Source organism: Micromys minutus (genome assembly GCF_963924665.1).
Source record: "Micromys minutus genome assembly, chromosome: 28".
In the NCBI taxonomy this organism is placed as follows: Eukaryota; Metazoa; Chordata; class Mammalia; order Rodentia; family Muridae; genus Micromys; species Micromys minutus.
In genome coordinates this window covers 13,966,891-13,989,249 of record NC_137963.1, presented here as the reverse complement: position 1 = coordinate 13,989,249, position 22,359 = coordinate 13,966,891, and the positions used below count along the sequence as shown (strand labels likewise).

At 40.4% G+C, this 22,359-nt stretch overlaps 1 protein-coding gene across 6 annotated transcripts in view; it reads right to left on the bottom strand.

The window, feature by feature from the left end:
* Positions 1-7,315: 7,315 nt before the first annotated feature.
* The window catches only part of ASTN2 (astrotactin 2), a gene marked incomplete at both ends in the record, with an annotated part of 945,572 nt that continues 930,528 nt past the window's right edge, over positions 7,316-22,359 (bottom strand). For 4 of the 6 annotated variants that reach the window (XM_080940102.1, XM_080940100.1, XM_080940099.1 and 1 more), the window contains 2 exons: positions 7,565-7,802; positions 21,904-22,087. In XM_080940102.1, coding sequence (XP_080796228.1) covers positions 7,565-7,802; positions 21,904-22,087 — 422 coding nt within the window. Of the gene's footprint in view, positions 7,353-7,564; positions 7,803-21,903; positions 22,088-22,359 lie in introns of those variants that run through there. The other 2 variants (XM_080940103.1, XM_080940104.1) reach the window with 2 other exon arrangements.

The window sequence follows — 22,359 nt, the reverse complement described above, 5'->3', positions numbered from 1 at the left end:
AAAAAACTCCCTTATCTTTGCCACACCACATACACACACACACACACACACACACACACACACACACACACACACACACACACACACGGGGTGGGGGGCAGTCTACAGGGGAGGCACACATGGCTGCTTCTCCAGCAGGACAGACCTATGGATCCTCCTCTCTTCTTGCTGCCAACCCTTGTAAAACAGGCAAGCAGAGCAGCTTGGCATTGGCTATAATATGTACAAACCCATGGGGCAAAGTTTCCAATGGGAGAGAGACAGGGAATACCTTTCAGGGTCTGGCAGTTTTATGGGCAAAGGTCAATTAAAGGCACACACCCCACAAGGCTAGTGAGTTTTGTTTGGCTATGGAGTTCTCTTCAAGCCCTTTGGAATCTTCATTGGTAATATAAATGGAAGGGCCTCTATTCTCAAAGGATCACAGGTCTTCTCCTGTTTCCCAGGAATCTTCTCTCAAGGGCATCTTACAGAAGCAAGCTCAACTTTTGTAACAGTCTATGAGCTAAGTCTAGTGTAGAGTTCCAGTACCTATATAGAAATTGACCCAGACCATGCATTTGTATTGTTTATAGTCTTGTAAAATAATAGCAACGGGTATAGAAAGATCTAAAACAGCAGAAGCAAGTCTACAACTCTGAGAATTCACAGGAAAAAATAGCCATTTTTTTCCTATGAACTGCAACATTTCTCAGAGAACTAGTTAATGACATTTAAACCAAATCTGACCAACTTATAAAGCCTTTCCCCAAAGACGATTGAGAGATATAGGTGAAAGGGCATTTTTGAGATGTTTTATGTAGCTGGAAACTAAAAGACTTAGTATAAGAATGATCACAATTACAGTTATGTTGAATATCTTACATGCTGGATGCTGTTCTAAGCATCTAACTTGCATTGACCTATTTCATCTTTTCAAGTACTGAGTAAATGGCATGGCTAATTTTCCCAACTGGCAAAAGATAAATAAAAGCACATTTGAGCTGTCACTTGCCTAGGCTACTAGGTCGTAAGCAACCAGTGTTTTTTGAAACGATAGATAAAATATACAAAAGTTGAGAGGCAGGGGACCCCCGTTCTTTATGACAATCTCCTTACTGAAACTTCATGACCTTACTGAAACTTCAATCATGTCTATGGTGATCAGAGGAAACCTCAAAGAGAAATAGTGAATATGAAAGGCAGAGAAATGAAAAATCTTTCTTCATTCACAAGTCATCATATAGTATATTGCTTCATGCCTAGAACACATACATTTCTCCCACTTAAAGGGGGTAATATGGAGAACTGAGTTTCTATAGGACAACTAGCTGCTCAAAGTCATATACCATTGTATCAATCAAAGGGACCAGAACCCAGAGTTCCCTACCTCAAAGAGTAAGAGAAGATAGAAATAATATTAGGTTGGATCAGAGGTAGAATTTTGGTCTGTCACAATAGCTGCAGAGGTTAGGAAATTTCTTAAATACCATATCATCAATAAAATGGGTACATTAATGCATGAATTGTTTTGTAAATCTGAAAACATACAAAAAACCATAAAGGAAGTTAACATACTGATAACCATAAGGGAAGTGATAATGACAATGAAGATGATTATGACAGAGGAGGAGGAAGAAGATGAGAAAAAAAGGAGGGAAATGATATTAAAAAAAGAATGAAGAGACAATCAGGAAGGTGAGTCAGAGTAGGAAAAGAAAGCCTATTAGAGAAGTAAGATGTGAAAGAAGTAGGAGAAGAGGACACAAAGAGGAAAAGGAGGAAGGGGAGGAAGAGAAAGGAAAGGACTTAAGTCCCATCACACTTCATTATCCCCCAGAACTGTCCAGAGTTAAGGAAAGGCTAGTGTGTGGTTTTCACATAAGTGATATAGTCTTGATTCCAGCAGTAGTTCTCAACCTGTGGGTCATGAGCCCACGGGACCATGGGCAAACACAGATGTTTCCATTAAAATTCATAACAGAAGGAAAATTACAGTTACAAAGCAGAAATGAAATAATTTTATGGTTTGGGGTCACCGTAACGCAAGGGACTGTGTTAAAGGGTCGAAGCATTAGGAAGGTTGAGAACCACTGTGGCTTAAAATGTTCGAATGATACATGATAATATCATTCTTCTTCCATACACTTCTTATTGAGCACATGGGATTCTGTATGGGCCCTGTTTTACAGCTACAGCTAGCTCTACCCATCCTGAACATACGAGGGGCCAGCAGGAAACCACAAGTATCAGGCTTAGTAGTTAATAAATCTTTCCTGAGTCAACTTACTTACCATGCTCCAACTCCAGTCATTCCTTGCCATAGCCTTAGCTTGGGCATTCCCATATCCCTTATCAGTATCTAGTCTCCTGTCCAGTCTCTGGGCCAAAAACTGTCTGCCATGAAACCACATAGGTCTTTAGAAATTATCTCTGTATGCTGCAGTCCGATTTTCAAACACTAATAGAGCTGGTTATGTTCTCCTCTCCAAACACCTTCTGTTTCACTGTGCAGACTATTTATGCCTTAAGCACACCACACTTTCAGCGCAATGCTGGTCTCTTGCTCGCTCTTCTGCTCTGCTTGCTGAGCTCCTCTTCATCCAGCCATGCAGCAATCGCATTGACGGGGAAGACCTGTCCTTTCATGTATAAATTAAACATTACCATAACTGTGTATGTATAACATTTGCTAATATTATCTCCAGTTGTCAGTTTATTATTCTCATCAATCTTAAAAAAAAAAAAAGGTATATTTAACACTTCAGCACTGGTAACGAGATTGAAATGTATAGCAGTTTAGATGCTGTTTGCTAACATACCATGAGGTTCTTAGTTGTCAAGACCTCTCCAGTTTGCTATCCAGATTTCTCTCTAAGTTCAGCCCTTCCCCCATGTAAACTGCCTAACTAATATTTAAAATCAGATTGGCTTAAGTTCAGAGTGCCTGATTTTATCACTCCATGTTGAGTAAGTAAAATTCTCAAGGGCAGAATTGAGTCTTCTTTGTCTCAGTGTCCAATAACTGAAAAATGACCTCAGACCCAAGCTGAAAAGTAGACTGAGCTTTTGACTGAAGAAAGAAGAGAGGGTGTTGGATCTGTTTGCCTTTGGTTGTAATAAGCACAAGGCTCACCAAATGGAATATATCGTCTGCTGTATTCTAGGCATCAGTAATACATATCATCACTTATGAGGTACAGAGTTTATAGCCAGACTGCCTAAATCTTAGTTTTCTAAAAGAAAAAAAATGGGATCTCAACAAGGCATGAATGTTTTATGCAAAGTTTGGTGATATGAGTGCGTGGATATATAGAGACAGTGATAGGAGGACTTTCTAAATGGACACCATCAGCATTTGCCTGGGTAACAAACTCTCATGCAGTCTGCCTAAAGTGGTTTGTTGTGATGTGCGTGCTTGTGCACATGCTCACGTGCATGTTTGCCTTTGTGCATGTTTGTGATTGAAGGGTATATATTTATCTGATAGAGCATTTCTATCAGCTGCCATCTTCTATCATTTTTAGACCATGATTTTCATTAAATGTGAGGCTTGCTCTTTTGAGCTTCCAGGACCTGCATGTCTCTCTCCTCCAATGATTTAATTACACAAATGTAAAGCCAGGTCAGTTTGTTTTATGTCAGTGCTGGAGATTCTAACTCAGGTCCTCAATACTTCACAGTAAGTGCTCTTACCTGCTAAGCTATCTCCCCAGTCCCAGGAAGATAGCTCTTGATCATAACAAAGAAGGGACCATTCAGGGGTAAGTTCCCATGCACCTGTGTATCTTGGCAACTTCCTTATCTGATAAAAGAAAGACTTCAAGGTAATTCTCACCCTTCCCCTTTAGTGAAATGCCAGTTCCCTGGTAATTTCTGTACCAGCACTCGAATCAGTCTATCTGCACAGATGCCAGGGCTTCCAGTCCAGAAGCTGTGTTCGAACTTCAAGAATTATCCTTTTCCTGGTGAAACTCTTATATTGGTCAAACCTCATTTGCTGCCATGGCTGACAACATTTACACACACACACACACACACACACACACACACACCTTTCTGTCTTCTAGCATTATGATGGCTAACAGACTCCCCAGAAGAGGGAAAGAAAGCTGAAGCCAGTGATGGAGTGGAGGAGAGAAGGGGTTAGGATCAGCCTGACAGAAAGTATTCCAGGGATCCGCCATTGTTGAGAGCTTCCAGGAAAACCCAATGGTTTGGGGGTTGGAACATTATGATATTGTGTGAAATCATGACATTATAACCACTTGGTTTTAAGTTAAATCTCTGACCATACTTATGTAATCATAACTCATAGAACAGTTAGTTGTTAATCCTTTGTGAGGTGTGTGTCTGTGTGAATTTGGAAGTCACTTGATAGTTAATGTCAGTGTCTTCTCTACTATTGCTACTATAAGTGGTGTCAGGAACATCCTAGCACTCTCTCTCTCTCTCTCTCTCTCTCTCTCTCTCTCTCTCTCTCTCTCTCTCTCTCTCTCTCTCTCCTTGCTCTTACTCTTATCTACTTAACCTCTACACTGATTTGTACAGCAATCCTACCAGGCAAAAATATTGTTGGTCCCATTCACTGATTAGAAAAAAAACTGAATTTAGAGTGTCAAGTTACTCACCTAAGTGCTACAGTGAGTGAACTGTAGAAGAGTTAGGATCAAAATTCTTCAGGCTCAGGCTCAGCACGTTGTCTCCACGTACTGAACGGTTCTGTTGTTGTCAACCATTGGGCTGAATTTTCCATTAGGTCGAGTCCTTGTCTTTGTCTTTGTTTTCATTTCTCCTTTTCTTTAGGACATGGTGTCTTTGAGACAGAGTCACACCACTATGTAGCTCTGGCTCCCCTAGAACTCACTGGGTATGTGAAACAGGGTGGCATTGAACTCACAGAGATCTGTTTGCCTCTGCCTCCTGAACTTTGAAATTAAAGGTTTGTACCATGGTGTCTGGCTAGGTTAAACCATTTTTCTTGTTGTGGAAGGTATAGCAGTGTGCTGGCTCAGAGAAAGTCTAGATTTAGGGTTTAGGGAAAGGTAAATGCAGAGGTGTTCAGACGAGGGCTTTGGACACAACAAGTACTCAGTGCATGGCAGCTATTACTTTTTGAGTCTTTATTTTTAATTTTTGGTGAAATGTTGGCTCCTTCTTGAGAAAATCAATATCAACACTACAGAAAAATAACTTATCATCAAAGCTCTACTTATATACTTCCAGGTGTGTAGAGCCCAACATAATTAACCTTCTTCAGAGAAGATGATGCTGAAGGTTAAGGAGATCCCTATGCACACAAGTTGTCTGGGAGACTTGTAACTGGCATTCACATTATCCTCATATTGATCAAAGCGTTATGGGATATGACCCAATGTATAGTTTTTCAAGAAATGATCTTAGAAGCTCTGATATAAATAATGAATTAATCTAAAAGTCAGATATATCTTTGAAGGCTTGAGCAAATTTTCCTCCTCTGGAGCCTCATGGTACCCTCGACTCTGCTCCCTGAGACAGGTACCATCTTTTAATGATTACAAAGACTTATCTACATTTCATCCCCTCTAGTCACTAGAGTCTAGTGAAACAAGGTATGGGGAATGTGGAAAAAAAATTCTTTCTAACCTCATTACAACCTCTACCCACATCCAGGGAACACAGGGTAGCAGTAGGATTGCCATTGAATGGAAATCTCAATTTTGCCTCTTTATGTCTGCATAAAAACAAACAAGTAAACTCGGTAAGTCAATAAATAGTCCATGGTTGTAAGTTGTCAATGTGACTCTGGGGTTTGGGATCTAGGCTGCGATCATTATTGTTTGCCTAAAAGATATACTAGCTAGCTTCTCTTCGAAGTTGTCTCCAATCTGTTTTGGATACTACAGTTCAAGTCATGTTTCATAGAAATACTATTTGTTGCTTGAGTTAAAGTCATACAATAGTGCCTAGTTACTTCAAGATATGACAGCTTGTTGACCAAGATTTCAAAAGCTGTTGACCTCTCAACCTCTTTTTTTTATTATGTTTTACTTTGATTCCTATTTTATTTTTAAATCTTTCAAATTAAAAAAAAATTGACAATCTTATACAAATTCATACTGAGTCTTGAGCACCCATTACACTGTTTTATAAACCCCAATATATTTTTCTTCTGTACATGATAATCAATGTGTCCATGATCTCAATTAATAAAACTGTGGTTACCTAAGCAAGAGCTGCAGAAGGCTGGACCTGTTTTCAACATATGTGAATAAAGAGCACATAAGACCCCACTCCTCACTGACATAATATAGGGAACTGATAGGTGCTGGAGGAAACACTATTATTTCCTTAAGTAGTATGGCCACTGATACATTGTGATTCAGTAAATATCAAGCTACTTGTGCTCATGATAAATTCAGTATTTCCTTCTTCTAATAAAAACTTCTTTGGAAAAAGTAAGATTTTATATTTCCCTGCTTTTGATCATGGCTTTTCCTTTTTCCTGGACCATATTCTACCCTTTTCTGCTTTTGTCTGACTTCTTCCTCATTCTTTAGAATAAGCTATTGTGTTTTCAATCAAGCACTCCTCCATAACCCCTCCAGCATATTTCATGATCCAGACAAGTCTCTAGAAAGCATTCATTTGTCTCTGGCCCAGCCCACCACTACTGGATCGATTCTCTACAGTAACCATTAGACTGTAAGTTCTTACAGGTCAGAGAACTTCTATGCCGGTTTGGTTCAGCCTGTGTTTCCCATACAGTAACTCATTAATCAATATATGTTTTATGCATAGACAGAGATTCCTCAAACATGCTTCATCGGTAAGAAACACCACCCAAGCAAAAAGAGAGACAATAGGAATTTTAATGCACAGAAAGTCCTGTAGAGACCCACAAATAGCAGAAAGGAGCAGTGGGCCCTGCAAACTCAATAATGTTGAGTGAGAAAGAGAGAGGAGAGGGGGAGGGAGAGGAAGGGGAAGGGAGGGAGAAAGGGGGAAAGAGAGAAGTGAGAGTGTAGGAGAGGGGGAAGAAGAGAAGAGGAGAGGAGAGGAGAGGAGAGAGAGAGAGAGAAAGAGAGAAAGAGAGAGAGAGAGAGAGAGAGAGACAGAGAGAGAGAGAGAGAGAGAGAGAGAGAGAGAGAGAGAGAGAGAGAGAGCTCCTTATAGAACCAAGCTTTCTCACTGCAACAATTTTCTAGGGCATTCTTGATAATGCTGAAGTCAAATTGTCTCTCTACAGGTCTCCTTTCAGGGCTCCAGGGCAGGAGGGAGGAAGAAAACAAAAGGCTGCTTGGTCTCCACCTGAAATCTCCTGCCTCCACCTTGACTTCCATCCATAAGAAAAGGTTTAAAAAGGAGAGACATTTGATAGAGTCAAATAATATCTTAGAAAAAATAAAAGAGAAAAATGAATAATTCCATTGGTTACAAAGTCCTCTGTTGTCTGTCCAAGGAGAAACAGTTTACTTTGGCCTTGCTGGCAAGTGTCATGTGCCAGGCCCCTCAGCTCTCCCCCAGCCCACCCAGGTCCCAGGATCCATGAAAGCAGTGGTCCCCCTAAGAGCGTCTCTGTACTCAAGGAGGGTAGTGCCCTCCCTCACCGGCCTTTGGTTTCCCCATACGTGTTTCGGGCCATGGACACCATCTTCTCCTCACATGTGATTTTGGTGTCTTTGAGGATGCTGTACCACACCATTCCTGCAGGCCGGACCTCCTCACTTCGGCAGAAGAGATAGGGTATGGTGTCCACACGACTCTGGATGTAGGCGCTTCTCAAGAGACTAGAACAATGACTGCTGACCCTCTCCAGCCGCCGTAGAATCAGATGAGCCTTCCTAAATAGGACAAGGAGACAGAAACACTCAGGGTGAAGTCGAGAGGATTTCTTAAAGTCAACAAATGTTAAAGATGTCTTATCCTAAGTATATATTTTTACCCATTTCCAACTTTAGTTTGGTACTTTAAATTACTCAAGAGTTATCAGGGAGTGTGATGGCCTGTTCTTATAAATGCAAGCCTCTGACTGAGTAATGAAGCCTCCCTCCTTCCCCAGAAGGATGACTTTAGAGAATGTCTTTCCCAGTTTAATTTACTGAATTGGATTTGTGACAAAATACCAATCTTGTAGGTCTGACCAACAAAAAAATACTATAGTAATGACTTAAAATATCCAGAAAAACTATATTTGAATACCACATGCTACATATTCATGAATATGTACTTCACATATGTTTTATATATTTATTGAATGTTTTACATATTTATTAAATATTTTACATATTTATTAAGTGTTTTACATATTTATTACATATTTACATCAGTCCTGGATGTTTGTTTTTACTCCCAGTTAACAGACAAGAAAACCATACTCAGAAAAAGAAAATTACTTGATCAAAGTCAATTATTAAGTTGTTGATCACTCAAGCCAGGGTTATGAGTCCAGCCTTTCCCACCTGTGTCCCTTTGGCTTTAGTGACACTTGTACATTTATCTGCCTGTCATGACTTCAGAAATCATCCCCCCATCCTGGGCTTCCTATTTCATCAAAGTCTAAATATGAAAATCCTCAAATCAGAACTCCACTGTAGTCCTCCAGACAGTCTCTCAACTAGTGATGGCTGCCTTGGCCTCCTACATTGCTTCTGAGAGCAGAGATGATTGTCTAATGTCTTCTAACAGTAAGCTTCCAATACATTATTACCATGATATGACAAGACCACAGTTAATCGGAATATTCATCTAAGCAAGAATCATTCTATGTGGTGGTCGCCATTTGGAACTTACATAGAATATTCTTCTAGTAGTGGAGAATGACAGCTGCATGGTTTGAGTTAGGGGAGACCTTTGGTATCTCCTAGTCCAAGATTTGTTTAACAGTACTACTATTTTTTTCCCCATAGGAATAGTCATGTAGGATACTGATCACTATCCTGTGGCTTCATCTCATCAGGTATAAATAGCACCAGGTATTTGTCAGGACTATAAAATTGGCTCCCGATATTTCACAATACCCTTTCACGAAACCTCTTAAGAATCACAGTCAGTTAAACTCTTATCAAAGATGTAGACACAGAAGCTTAGAGAAAGAAAGAAAGGCCTCTTGCCTAGATTATATGCTACATAAAACATATTTCTCCACATTTCATCATCTTTTAGATACTCAGGGGTCCTGGGAATTAAGAAAAGTCTGCATCTGTGTCTTTGTCTCTCTGTCCTTTCCATGAACCCTTGAGACCCTGGGAGAGAAGGCATTTTATAATATAGACCCCCACAAATTGGAGCCTATGCTAGGCACCTGTGTGGTGGCTGAAAAGGGACTGGACTTGTGTATTACATTTCGTAGGCATGATTTATGAGGTGCCTTTCAAAAAGTCCTCTTTGTATAGTTCACCACTTGGGTGGAATATTTTGTGAGGAGCCAAGAATTCACCATTTTATGATCACACTCTATCCACAGGCCTCCCTCCTAGAAGGCAATTGCTCCCACCCCTACTAGGAACCCAAGAAGTGTATTTCTCATACTTTCTTGTTCAAACTCCTACTCTGTTCTTGTTTTATTATTGTTTATTTTTTATTTATGTACTTTATTTTATGTGCATGGCAGTTTTGCCTGCATGTATGTATGGTACCTCATGCAAGGTTAATTTTCACAGAGGTCAGAAGGGCTCATTGAATCCTCAGGAACTGGAGTTATAGATGGTTATGAGTCACCATGTGTGTTTTGGAAATGGAACTCAGATCATCTGCAAGAGCAACATGTGCTTTTAAACCCAAGCTACCTCTCTAGTCCCTCTGCACTTATTTTTTAAAAACTATTTACTTACCACAAAAGAACACACATGATATGCACTCACTGAGACGCAGATACTAGCCCAAAAATCTCAAAATACCCATGAAACAATTTGCAGACCTTATGAAGCTCAGAAAGAAGGAAGGCCAGAATGTGGATGCCTTGGTCTTTCTTAGAAGGGGAAAAAAATTCATGGGAGGAAATAAAAAGACAAATAGAGGATCAGAGATTGAAGAAAAGATCATTCAGAGACTGCCTCACCTGGGGATTCATTCCATATGCAGCCACCAAACCCAAGCACTATTGCTGATGCCAAGTAGGGCTTGCTGGCAGGAGCCTAATATGAATGCCTCCTCAGAGGTTCTGCCAGAACCATACTGATACAGATGAGGATGCTTGCAGCTAACCATTGGACAGAACATAGGAACCACAAGGAAGGAGCTAGAGAAAGACTGAAGGAGCTGAAAGGTTTTAAACCTCATGGGAAGAACAACATTATCAACTAACCAAACCCACCACAGCTCCCAGGGACTAAAACACCAACCAATGAGTACCCATAGAGAGACCCATGGCTCCAGTTGCATATGTAGCAGAGCATTGTCTGGCATTAATGGGAGAAGAAACATTCTGTCCAGTGAAGGCTCGTTTCCCCAGTGTAGGGGAACACCAAGATGCTGAGGTGGGAGAGGATGGCTGGGAGAGGGAACATGTTCATGGAGCCAGGGGAGGGGGAGTTGGAGTGGAGGGGGGATGGGAATAACATTTGAAATATAAAGACAGAGAATATCCAGTAAAATAGGAAAAAATATTTACATACATGTATGTACATGTTTGTGAGTGAGGGTGGGCACATGTTATGATGTATATGTGGAAGTAAGGACAACTTGGAAACTACTCTTCACCTTCTCCCTTATTTGAGCCACAGTCTCTCTTGATGTTTCCCTTCTGTGGTGCAAAGACCAGTCTAGGTGACTTGAAAGCTTCTGAGAAATTCTGCAGTTTTCTCCCACCTTCCTATTATAGTGGTGGGACTCCAAACACTCACCACATCTAGTTTTTACTTGCGTTGCAGGTATCTGAACACAGAATATCCGGCTTAAGGGGCATTTATACTCACCGAACCATCTGTCTCTGGTCATATTTTTCCATTTGTTAAACACTCTATGTCTTTGGGAAAGCTATCAATGCTCTAAAAACTCAATTTCTTAAAGAAGAGGGGGAGGGCACTGGGATGAGGCTAAAGGAGATGAAGTAATAAATGCCTGCTTATTAGTTGAGAATATTTTATAGCCCTGTTTTTATTCAATAGATTTCTATAAGAAAAGCTGATGGATGGAGATTGTGACACAGGAGCCAAGGGCAATGGATTAAAAAGTTAGGTGACAAATGTTGTAAGGAGACAGAGAACGGTGTGTAAGTGGGAGTATGGCTGTTCAAGAAAGCTCCCTCGTAGACAGGAGCTTGCATTGGCTGTTAGGTGCAGAGTAGATGTTAGAAGGCTTTGCAGGCAGTAATGTCAAAGACAGGGATAGAGAAAGTCAGAAAAGCCCTGGGGATTTGGAGCACAGGACTCATGGAGTGTAGGGTGTGAGTCGAGGGGAGGAAGCAGCAGGATCAAAATAGGCTGTTGTTCCTATGCCCATGTTCCTGTGTTATCTCCCGTGTTTACATTAATAGTGATTTAGATTCCAGCTCAGCCACATGCTAGCTAGGTGACAGTCAGATAAGCATTTTACTACTCCTGCCTCAGTTTCCTTGTCTTCACTATGCAGTGTGAATAACCCTCTGTATAAGATATTGTATTAAAAAATTAAAATGAAGAGCTATGGGTGTAGCTCAGTAGAATACTTGTCTAGCATTCATGAATTCCTAGGTTAAGATCGCATAGATGCACAAGCCTAGCAGAATAGCCTATGTCCGTAATTCTAGCATCCCCAATGCAGAGCATGATAGTCAAGTATTCACAGTTAACACTTGGCTACAAAGTGAATTGAAGTTCAGTCCAGACCTGTGCAATTCTGCCTCAAAAATCAAATAAATAAATATGATTAAAAAGAGAAAAACAAATCTACATTAAACTCTTCATACGTGATCTCTCTGGTTATATAGTCATAAGTAGTACTGAGGGTGGGGGTAAACCAAACATTAAAAATATATGTTTTACATTTATTTTCTGAGAGTTTCAGTCATGTATATAATGGGTTTTGCTCATATCCATCTCCAATTTCCTTTGTCAGTCTAAGTACATCAAGCAAATTTTGACATGATACAACATTATCATTCATAAACTTAACACTCAAGAGTCACCCAATAGAGTTACAAGAGAAAAGCATTAAAAAGTCATAAAATGTTTCATATGTACAATTTTGTTTCAGGCCCTATTTATAGCTGTATTCTGTCTCTTTCTAAACGTTTAACAGAGAAAGGAATTGGATGGGATCTGCATTGTTTGAAAATATTTTTGCTCCTTTAGAAAGCAAGTAGTGGAAGGGAAGACCAACACCAAGAAACAGGCTTGGAGCACGTTTGAGTGTTCTCTCTTTCCACTTGTTTGACTTGGGAATGTTGGTTTGAATTTTGTCTGGGATGGTGAAAAGTTACCTTCCCTAGTTTCTCAAATACAACAAGGAATATCAGGTAGTTCACTTACCGGCTTATGGTAGGTCTTATATTAATCAGTACATGTAAACCCGTGGAAGCTGTAACACAATAGTCTTAGGAAAGTCTACATAGAAAGCAGGTGGTACATATTCAGAAATGTCTTTACTCTAGCCAGCAGCACAGCCATGGCCACCACTGTTCCCATCACTCCACCGCCATCACAGCCACCAGCACCATCACTACCATCAAGGCTAACTCTTGATGAAATTTGCTGTTGTTTGTTGAGCCAGCGGTGGAGGTAGATTGTGATCTGGCTAAAGCTATAAGCATCAAGGTTGGAGTAGGCTAATGGAGGTAGTAACTGTGCTGAGCTGGAAAACATGAGGATGCGTGTCAGAATAGAGAAGATGAGAAAAGGAGTAGAAAATGTGTAACTAGTAAAGGAACTCAGACAAGTCTTCTCAGAGCATAGCATGGCAGAACTGTGTAGTCAATGACAGAGCATACGCTTCAATAAATAAGTATAATTAATCTAGCAGTTGAATAAAAGCAATATGTAGGTGGCTGTGTCAGACATAAGACCACCTAGATTTTCCTATGCCCTACTCAGATTTTGATTGTATTCTCTGGGCAATGGAGAACTCTTGGCTGATCCAGGCAGTGACAAACAAAAACAATAAAAAGCAAAATGAGGTTGAGAAAGATATTTTTTGAACATGCCCAGATGCTTTGCCTTCAAAAGCCTGACAATTTCCTCAGGGAGAGTTTAGAACTGAATTATACATAGCTTCTCTCTGTATGGATGGGAAAATACAGCATTGGTGTGAGGTTAGGGTTATGGTTCAGGTTAATTAGAAGAAACTGAATTAAAGAAATGGCTTCTGTCAATAGTGAATAGATCCAGAACCAGTATCCCTGATGATACAGAGTTGAGGCAAAGTCCTTAGTTATACCATTAGTGATTACTTGACAGATCCATGGATCAGGAGCAAGTTCTTCAATAGGACTCTTGCTTTCCACAAGTATGAAATAGAAATGGTAAAAGTGACGGCGGAAGAGGAGGCTGCATAAGGATTTGCTTGGCTCTAAGTAAGTGGTAGGATCCTATTGCTGTTGTGTATAGGGGAAAAGCTTGCACTTAGGACCCATTACACTGCTTTGATACCCACTTTCCTCATTTGTAAAACAGGAGTCAGGACACTTAATCTGTAGGAATGTTGTTGTTAGGCTGAGATGAAATGATTATAACAGGTATCTAGGACAAGCAGGTAGGGAGCAGATGCTAAATTAAAGTGTGCATCTAGACAACAACAGAGGATACTGGAAATGAAGCAGGTGCAGATGGGTTGGAGATGCTCAGAGGTGAGAATTAGGATAACCGAAAGGGACCAAAGACCAGAGGGCTATAGACTGTGTAGAATCATAAATCAAAGCAGGTTGGCTTCAAGTATTCCCAGAAGGTTAGGGAAGCCCTATATCAATGAGACCATGTTTTCCAAAGACCAAGAATGAAATCTCCCTCATCAGAGTCAGGCCTAATGCCTGCTGGGATAAGAAGAAAGAGATGACGGGAGACAGTTAATTTTGTCGTGGATTACTAGAATGATCGGGGAAGGATAACCAACGGAGGAATCAGAACCTGGGCCTAGCTGCCAGTTCCCTGGGAATTGCAGAAACCATGACGGATAGCTCCTTTCCATCACTGCTATCCAATTAGTGGTTGGTCCAATGCACCTCTTCTTCTTTCTGGACTCTCAAGTTGAGCTGAAATGTCTCTGGGTTTGGTAATGGCAAATTATTGAGGATCAAGGGCAGGTATGGCAAGGCTGTAAGAATTCCTCCAGAACTGAAGTGGGCAGAGTGAAGTAAGGAAAAACTGCATTCCCTCTGCCCCAGTCAGTCCACAGCTGGGGAAAATAGGCTTGTTCTGGTACAAGAGACAGTGACATTACTAAACTACAGTCAGACTGAGACGTTGCAGGACTTTGGAAAATCTATTCTGCTGAACTCAGAGGAAACGAAAAAAAAAAGAGGGGGAGAGGCAGGCAGGCAGAGGTGTTCTTTAAGCAGCCACAGGTAAGTGGGCAGAGTGGAGCAGAAGATATGATGATGACTATGATCAAATGTTATTGATCAAAAACTACCTATGCAAGATCATCTAACTCAACACCCATCACAATGCCAGAGTCTGTTGTGCTTCTATTCTATAGTTAGAAAGAAAAAAAATGAGCCAGTGAAAAGTAACGTAACCTGTCTCACATCTGCAGCAAGGTTCCAATATTGCAAAAAAAAAAAAAAAAAAAAAAAAAAAAAAAAAAAAAAAAAAAAAAGTCATGCTAAAGTTGACACTATAGCATCATTTTTGAACAGCCTTATAACCAGAGTCCTTGAAATTTAATGTCATTCCTTCAGTATGGTCACGGTTGCCCTTCTCTGTAGATGACTGACCACAGTAGTCTATTTTAGAAATGTAGCTGCCTATATCCAAAATTAGAGTTGGTATTTTGTTGTGCTTTTGTGTATGTGTGATGTGTTTGTTTTATGTATGTGTGTGGTACATGTGTATAGTTGTATGTGTATGGTTCATGTATATGAGTGTGGAGTATATGTATGTGGAGCTGCATGTGTTCCAGGTGGATATCTGTTCAGTACATACAACATGTAAGTATAGATGCATGTAAACAGATGTGCACTTGTGTGTGTGTGTGTGTGTGTGTGTGTGTGTGTGTGTGTGTGAGTGAGTATATGCTCAAGGTTGACAGAAAGAATCTTCCTCAACCACTCTTCACTGTATTCATAGAGGTAGAATCTCTTGGGTTGAATGCAGAGCTTACTAACATGGCTAATATGGTTAGTCAGCTCACACCAAGGATCCCTTGTCTTTGGCGTAGAAAAATGTCACTACACCTACCCAATGTTTACATAGGTGTTGGGACCTAAACTCCAAACGTATCATCATGTTTTCCTCTTGTGCTGAGCTATCTCCACAAGTCTGTTTGTGTGTTTATAGTGAAAGGAAGTGGCCTTGATTGATGGAGAACAGTCATCCAATATACCTTTTATAAGAAGTTCATGAGGAAACCCAGTACAACACAGTGTCCAATGTAGTGCTCAGAGAGGAGAAAAGCATACACACTAGGGCTTCATTCAGTGACAGGTTGAAATTACACCTTTAGGAAGTCTTCCAGATCATTCCCACTTTCTTCGTCAGACTTTCTCCTTTGCTGCTTACCCATTTTATTTCTCTCTTGGGAATCCAAATATATACTCTCTTAGTTGTACAGTGTCAGATGGAATAGAATGCTGGTTTGATATAGCAAGACTATACTTCGAATTTGGGCTCTGACTCATTAATCATGTGACCTTGAAGAGTTTACATATCAGGAGGGCTTCTCTATTACGTCATTATCAATCTACTGTTCGAAAGTTGGTGATAGGTAGATGTCTGGGTCTATGATAGTTGCTCAGTTAACATTTCCCAGCTGCAGGAAGAATGAATTAATAACTGCAAATTGACACAAAGATAGGGTATGAAAATTCTGTCTTAAAATTTGAAAACATAGCAGTTTTCTAGCAAGGGGCAGTAAAGGCAGTGGAATAGCACAATTATGCCATGTGGACCCGAAGAAGGAGTCAGACAACTAGGCAGTTGGTTTTGGCAAGTTCATCCTTAACAGCAAAGATATCCAGTTGGTTTATAATAGAGTATTGGAACGCGATGGGATGCATTCTAATAACTGTATAACCCCAGAGCTTTGCCTAAAAATACAGTTAGATATACATCAGTGGAAAGATACTCAGCTAGTGTACTGTTAAGATATGAATAGGCAGATGATGGCATGCATATTTGGTAAACCCAGCAGAGATCACTTATGATGTGGTTGTAAATGTAGTTATCGTGAAACTGTTGGTCTTTTCCTTTCCCATAAATATCCATGTCTATATTCACATCTGTCTATGGAAAGATATATGCAGTCAATAATTTTATGTCTGGGGTAGAGCTAAAATGGCAGCACTCATACATACAAAATCTCTACTTTCTATCCTGGATATCACCACATAATGTGTGTTTGCTGTGAAATCAGCAATACCAATTTGGGAATGAAGTTACAGCATTTCCACTTGGAGTATGTGCATGCACTAATACATATTTAGCTTGCGTAGCAAACTGAAGCAATGAAGTCATGCTTTTACAGCTTCTTAATAGTTCATGCAGGTTACTTTCAAAGGAAACCTCCATCAAAAGTTAGCCTCGGCCTCTTGCCCCAACAGGAAGCCAGCATTGCGATGGATGGATACCGAAGCTGATAGAGCCTCAAGATAAGAGTAATTAGAGAAAATCAATCCATTGGTTGGTTCTCCTCTTTGATTCCTCATAAGAAATTGTAAGATTTTCCTACTTTCTGTTTTCTTCAACACAGGGCCTCTCTCTCTCTCTCTCTCTCTCTCTCTCTCTCTCTCTCTCTCTCTCTCTCTCTCTCTCTCTCTTTTGTTGCTCTATTAAAAAATCACTGTCACCAAAAGCAACTTAAGGAACAGTGTATTTCGTGTTACAGTTTCAGACACTTGGAGTCTTCACTGAAGGTAGAAACAGGAAGCTAAGAGATCACACCTCAGTCACACTTAAGAAGCAGAGAGAATGTGAACAGGAAGTAGGATTGAGGCTATTAACCTTCAATGCCTGCTGTTCCCAATGACATTACTCCCTCCACCAGGGTAGAACCTCTCAACATCACCTGCTAAGAACCAAGTGTTTAAATATATAAGCCATCACGGGTACTCCCCATTTAAGCCACAATCCTTTGTGGTTTGTTGCCCATGTTGGACTTGAAATCCTCAGGCCTCCACCTATTTGGGGCTGACATTCCAAGAATGAGCTGCTATACCTGGCCCATGAGAATTGATAAAGAGTTAATTTCTTGACTAAAGGTAAAAATGACTAACCAGGAACTATTTCAGTTGAAGCTGATAGGGACCTAAGGATCATACCCATCTGCTAATGCACCAGAGAGGGAACCGTGGGATACTTATTAAATTGGAAGTCATACTTTATTGTAACAGTTTTCACCAGCTTTTCACCATTCTAAGATACCATGGAAGAAGAAGTATAATTAATCACTTTAACAGACTTTTCCTCAAGAGTACACTTAATGTATATTCACTCTACACAATTCATTTTCATTTCAGAAATATCAAAATACACAGGAAAAACTGAAGCATATCTGATATTATAAAAATACATTCCAGAAAACTGTTAGCTAACCCAATGTTGCTAATCTAAGACATATAGGGAAGAAGCCAATATGATCTTAGAAGACTCTAGAGTATGGTTTTATGTTTGCTTACCTCTCGCTAAGGGTACAATAATGGTTGTATCAACTCTTCTCAGATGAGTAACTGCCTTGTCTTTCAAGGTTGAGAAATTTCTCAGGTTGAACCAAACCTGTGATAACTCTGTGGTCTATTAGAAATATCTGCTTTGGAAATCAGTATGAATGATGAAATAAATAGATAGTTTATAGCTTAGATAGTCCGATTTTTCTGAAACCAAATCTCCCAAGTGTTTTCCCTCCTCTCACTACCCTTGCAATTTGAACAAACATAACCAAAAGTATAGAAAAGCTCATGAGTGGTCAAGGATGCTCTGAGGGGAGAAAATCCTGGTCCCTGGCCACCTATGAGCTCAGCTTTTCAAGTCTCCTAATAGAAACCTTATGGTGGGACAGCTGGGTGTCAGCAGGTCTTCTTTGAGCAGCTGTTTGCAGTAACCTATAGTTGTCATGAGAACCAGACTCTGGGGAAAACCAGACTGATAGATTTATTAGGCAGAGGTAAGAGATGCCCCTTTGTCACTAAATTTTATGGGTGTATGCAAACCCAGACCAGGGACACAGTTGAAAACATTTGAGTTGGAGATTCTAAAAGGAGAATTCTAACAGGGTTCATCTTGTGCCAGCTCTTCAGAAAAGTTCTTTTCTCCCCAGGCATCCTAGGTCCCCAGAAACAGGATGTTGGGCTAGAGGTGAAATGACATCCATGTTGTCTTTATTCTCTTGTTGCTTGACCTTCAGGGCTTTCTGGTTCCTTGGCTTGCCAGCTGGAAGAGACCTTAGAGTTAAGCCCTTTTGCATTACAAATGAGGTCCAGAATTGAGGTAGAATTGATTCCAGGTCTTACAGTAAATAGGTGGCAAAGGCAGGACATGCCCTCTGGACACCCAGCCCCAGCAAGTGTCTTGTCCCATCTCCTTATCATGTTGGCTCCCTACGTTTGCTGACCCTTGAGAGGCAGAGAAAATTTATTTAAATTGCTCTTTTAAAAGCCTTTACATAACTTCCGGGGTAAAGAATAAACTTCTGAGTAGGACTTCACAGAAGCCATCAAAATCTGACCCTAATTAAACTCTCCCGCCTTATCTTTCATTTTTTTCTTCTTGTCTCTCACCTTGAACTCTCTGCTTCAGTGATATTTATAGCTCCTGACTACACTGCATTTTCTTACCTCGCCACCACTTTCCTTGTCAAACTGACTTCCTCTTGTTGGAAGTGTCCATCCCACTGAAGCTGGCAGGCTATTCCTTCTTCGACTTTAAGCACTAGCTTTTCTTTCTTTTGTCAGGGATTCTTCCTTGGGTTTGGATCTGCATTCTCTGCTCTATCTACCCACAACTATAATGTTGTCACGCTCAGGTGCTAGACCAACAATGCCAACATTACCAAACAGGATGTTCAAAATGCAAAACCTGAGATTCTTCCAAGCCCACTGAGTGGACATTTTAACATGGTGTACGTGGACACTTTAGTTACTCTGCTATACCCATCCTTCCATTCTGCACAGCATGCTCCTTCTTGTGCCATGCTCCCCTATAATTGCCTGATGACAGTATTTTCTTCTCTAGATGCTAAGTTATGCACACAGCTTGACTAGCTTTATTGACTCATTTCCAGCCCTCAAATGGTCTGGTAAGTTATTACATAAAATGTATTTATAAATCAGTTAATTAATCAAAGCCTCTTCAAGTCCTGTAATTTCTAGACAGCCATTTCAATCTTTGACCTACGAATTCTGTATGCTGTAATTTTCAAGTGGAATCTATTCTTAAGAGCATGTAGAGAATTAAGAGACATGTGAGACTTAGTGGGTGTGGAGGTACACAGATGAGACTCAGAAAGTAGGCTGTGTCAGAATAAATCCATGATCATCTGTGCGAATACTCACATATCCCTACCACTGTCCAATTAAGTACCTGGTGATTATTTAGCATCTGCTTTCAAAAGTGATTAAACTATGAAAGATCAATAACTATAACTTTCATTGTAGTATAGAGGAAAGCAAACACAGAAGCCATCAATCAAGATACAACTAGTGAGTTAAACATAGATAATTAAAACATAAGGTTGACATGCCATTTTGGGAGTGGCATTCTATTTAGACCTGGGGTTCTATGTAACATATATTTACTTCCACTGATATGTGTGTGTGTGTGTGTGTGTGTGAGAGAGAGAGAGAGAGAGAGAGAGAGAGAGAGAGAGAGAGACAGAGACAGAGACAGAGACAGAGACAGAGACAGAGACAGATTGACAAACAGACAGAAAAATGACAGAGAGGATGCTTCTGTGTTAGTTTATCCTGATCATTTTATAAACAAGCTAGCTGAAGGACAAAAGAAGGCATAGCCTAATAGTTGTAGAGAAAGTTTATTAGCAGAGTCAAGATGCAGCCCCCTCCACTATACCTCCACTTTACTCCTGCTGAAATGTCAGTCTGGGTCACTAGAGCAATCTCAAATCCCCTCTTAGGGATCTAGAGAGACAAGAGAAGGAGGAAGCTGGGAGATACATGTCAGAGCTAGCAGACAATGACTGGGAACATGGTACCTAAAGGTTAATTGACTTTTATTGTCCATTACCAAACGAGTAGCCTTGCCTTTATGGGCAGCCTAAAGGCCTTACTGGAAAATTTATGTTTTGGGAGGACATAAAGGATGCTAGCAGGTTGAAAAGAGAGAAGTAGAGTTTTGGGTTTGTTTCCACCCAAAGTCTCTGACTCTTGCAGGCAAGCCCAATAAAGCTGAAGCCTTTCTAAGCCCAGGAGTAAGATAGCACTGAAGTGACTCATATGGTTTTCATTGGAGGCTTGGACTACTGCTGACCAATCTTTTAGCTTTTATCTAAAGAAATTTCCTTTCCTGTCAAAGAAAGAAAGTTATAGTTCAGGACCCTACAGAACTGATAAGACCCACTGTGGGGAGAGATCTCTATTTTATCCTTTGAGCAACTGTTCCTCGAATTTCATAGCATACCAGAAGGTCCTCAAATTCATCTCAGCATTGGAGATCCAGACTGCTTTTGCCACCATCTGCAACTCTGTGACTCTTAGATTTCACTTAAACCACATGAGATCTCCACTTCTTTATCACTCAGACATGGGAACAATTATCCTGCTGGGACATTTTGAAGCATGGACTACTACATACTAAATATTTCAGAAAGTCACCTTTCTCTCCAGTGCTACCTCATACTACTCCAGAGAATACCCAGATAGCATCCTGGGGCTGCTATCACAGCAGCATACAGAAGGCCTCCCTCTTCCTTTTGGCCTCCCCTCCTGTGTTCTTAGCTTCCAACTGCAGGGAAGAAGCCCCCTTTTGTGTTCTGATAATACTGTCCTCACAACCCTGTGAAAAGCACCTGAAAAGCTGCTGTTAACTGAAGGAGATAATCCAAACTCCTTGACCCTACTTCAAGGACATTCAAGATCTGGCTCCTGCTGATCTCTCCAGGTCCTGCTGTTAAGCCTTTTGCCCCCAGAACTCAGAAATTCTTTAGTGCCTCCCAACTGAGTGCTCACCCAAAGCTTAGAAAGAATTCATGTAGGTCAGCAAAATAGGGTTTAGTTTGGTACTCAATAAGATCCCAGATCCCATGTTAGAAAACAGTGAGGAACAATTAAAGAAGGGGTCAGATGCTCTAATTTATTCTCTTCCCTCCCTCAAATTACTTACAACAAACAAACAAACAAAACAAACCTCGGATGACTCCTGTCTTTTTTTAATTAAAAATTTTGTATAAAATATATTTTGATCAAATCCTATCTCCTCCCCAACTCTTCCTACATTCTCTCTACCTCCTTACCCACCCTACTTCCTGTTCTATACTTGACAGTTCTTTGGCTGATATTTTCACAGGGTAGCCTCATGCTCTTCTAGAGTTGAACAATGTGCTTGTTTTGTTTCATTTTTTTTTTTGTTATCAGTCTTGGATTATGTTTTAGTGATGAATATTACTTTTCTGCTAAAGGCAAACAGCACTGGTGATTTTTGTGTGTTTGTCTATTCTCTCTAAGAAGATACAGTCTTATTCCATCCTAATATATTTCCAGTAAGCAGTAATCTCTTCCTACGCCCCATCCTGTTTCCTGATGTTCCTCTCCACCCTTACATCGCATTGTCAATGTAGGTACAGGATGATCAGTAAAATTAATGAGAGGCAAAAAAAAGACAAAAAGAACATTTGGCCCTCCCACCACAAACCTAAACCTCATACCTTGGTCCTAGCTCATCCTCACTCCTCCAAACAAAGTCGCCAAACTTTTCATAGTGAGAGTTGTAGTGGTGCTGGACTCGGAAGAGCATGGAGGCGGAGACTTCCATCAGAGTGTTGTAAGCAGTCTGCTGCTCCTTGCCACTGGTGTACCCATTGTACAGATTGTAAATCTTGTCGGCTATCTCTGTGGGGAGAGAATCACAGAAGGCAGCATTGACAGCAGAGGAAAAGCTGGTGATGGACACAGTTCACTTGAGTGGTCTTCTGAGATAGAATGTTTTCCAGTCCTTCTGAACTATGTCATTGACAAGTTGCCTATATATAACTGAAGGTAAGGATGTCCACAGGTGCGAGGAGGTGCACTGGGAGAACTAAATTAGAAAACAAAGGTGCTCAAAATCTAAGCTTAATTGAAAGGTACTACATCTGTGCTAAGAATTTAACAGAAATTCCTAA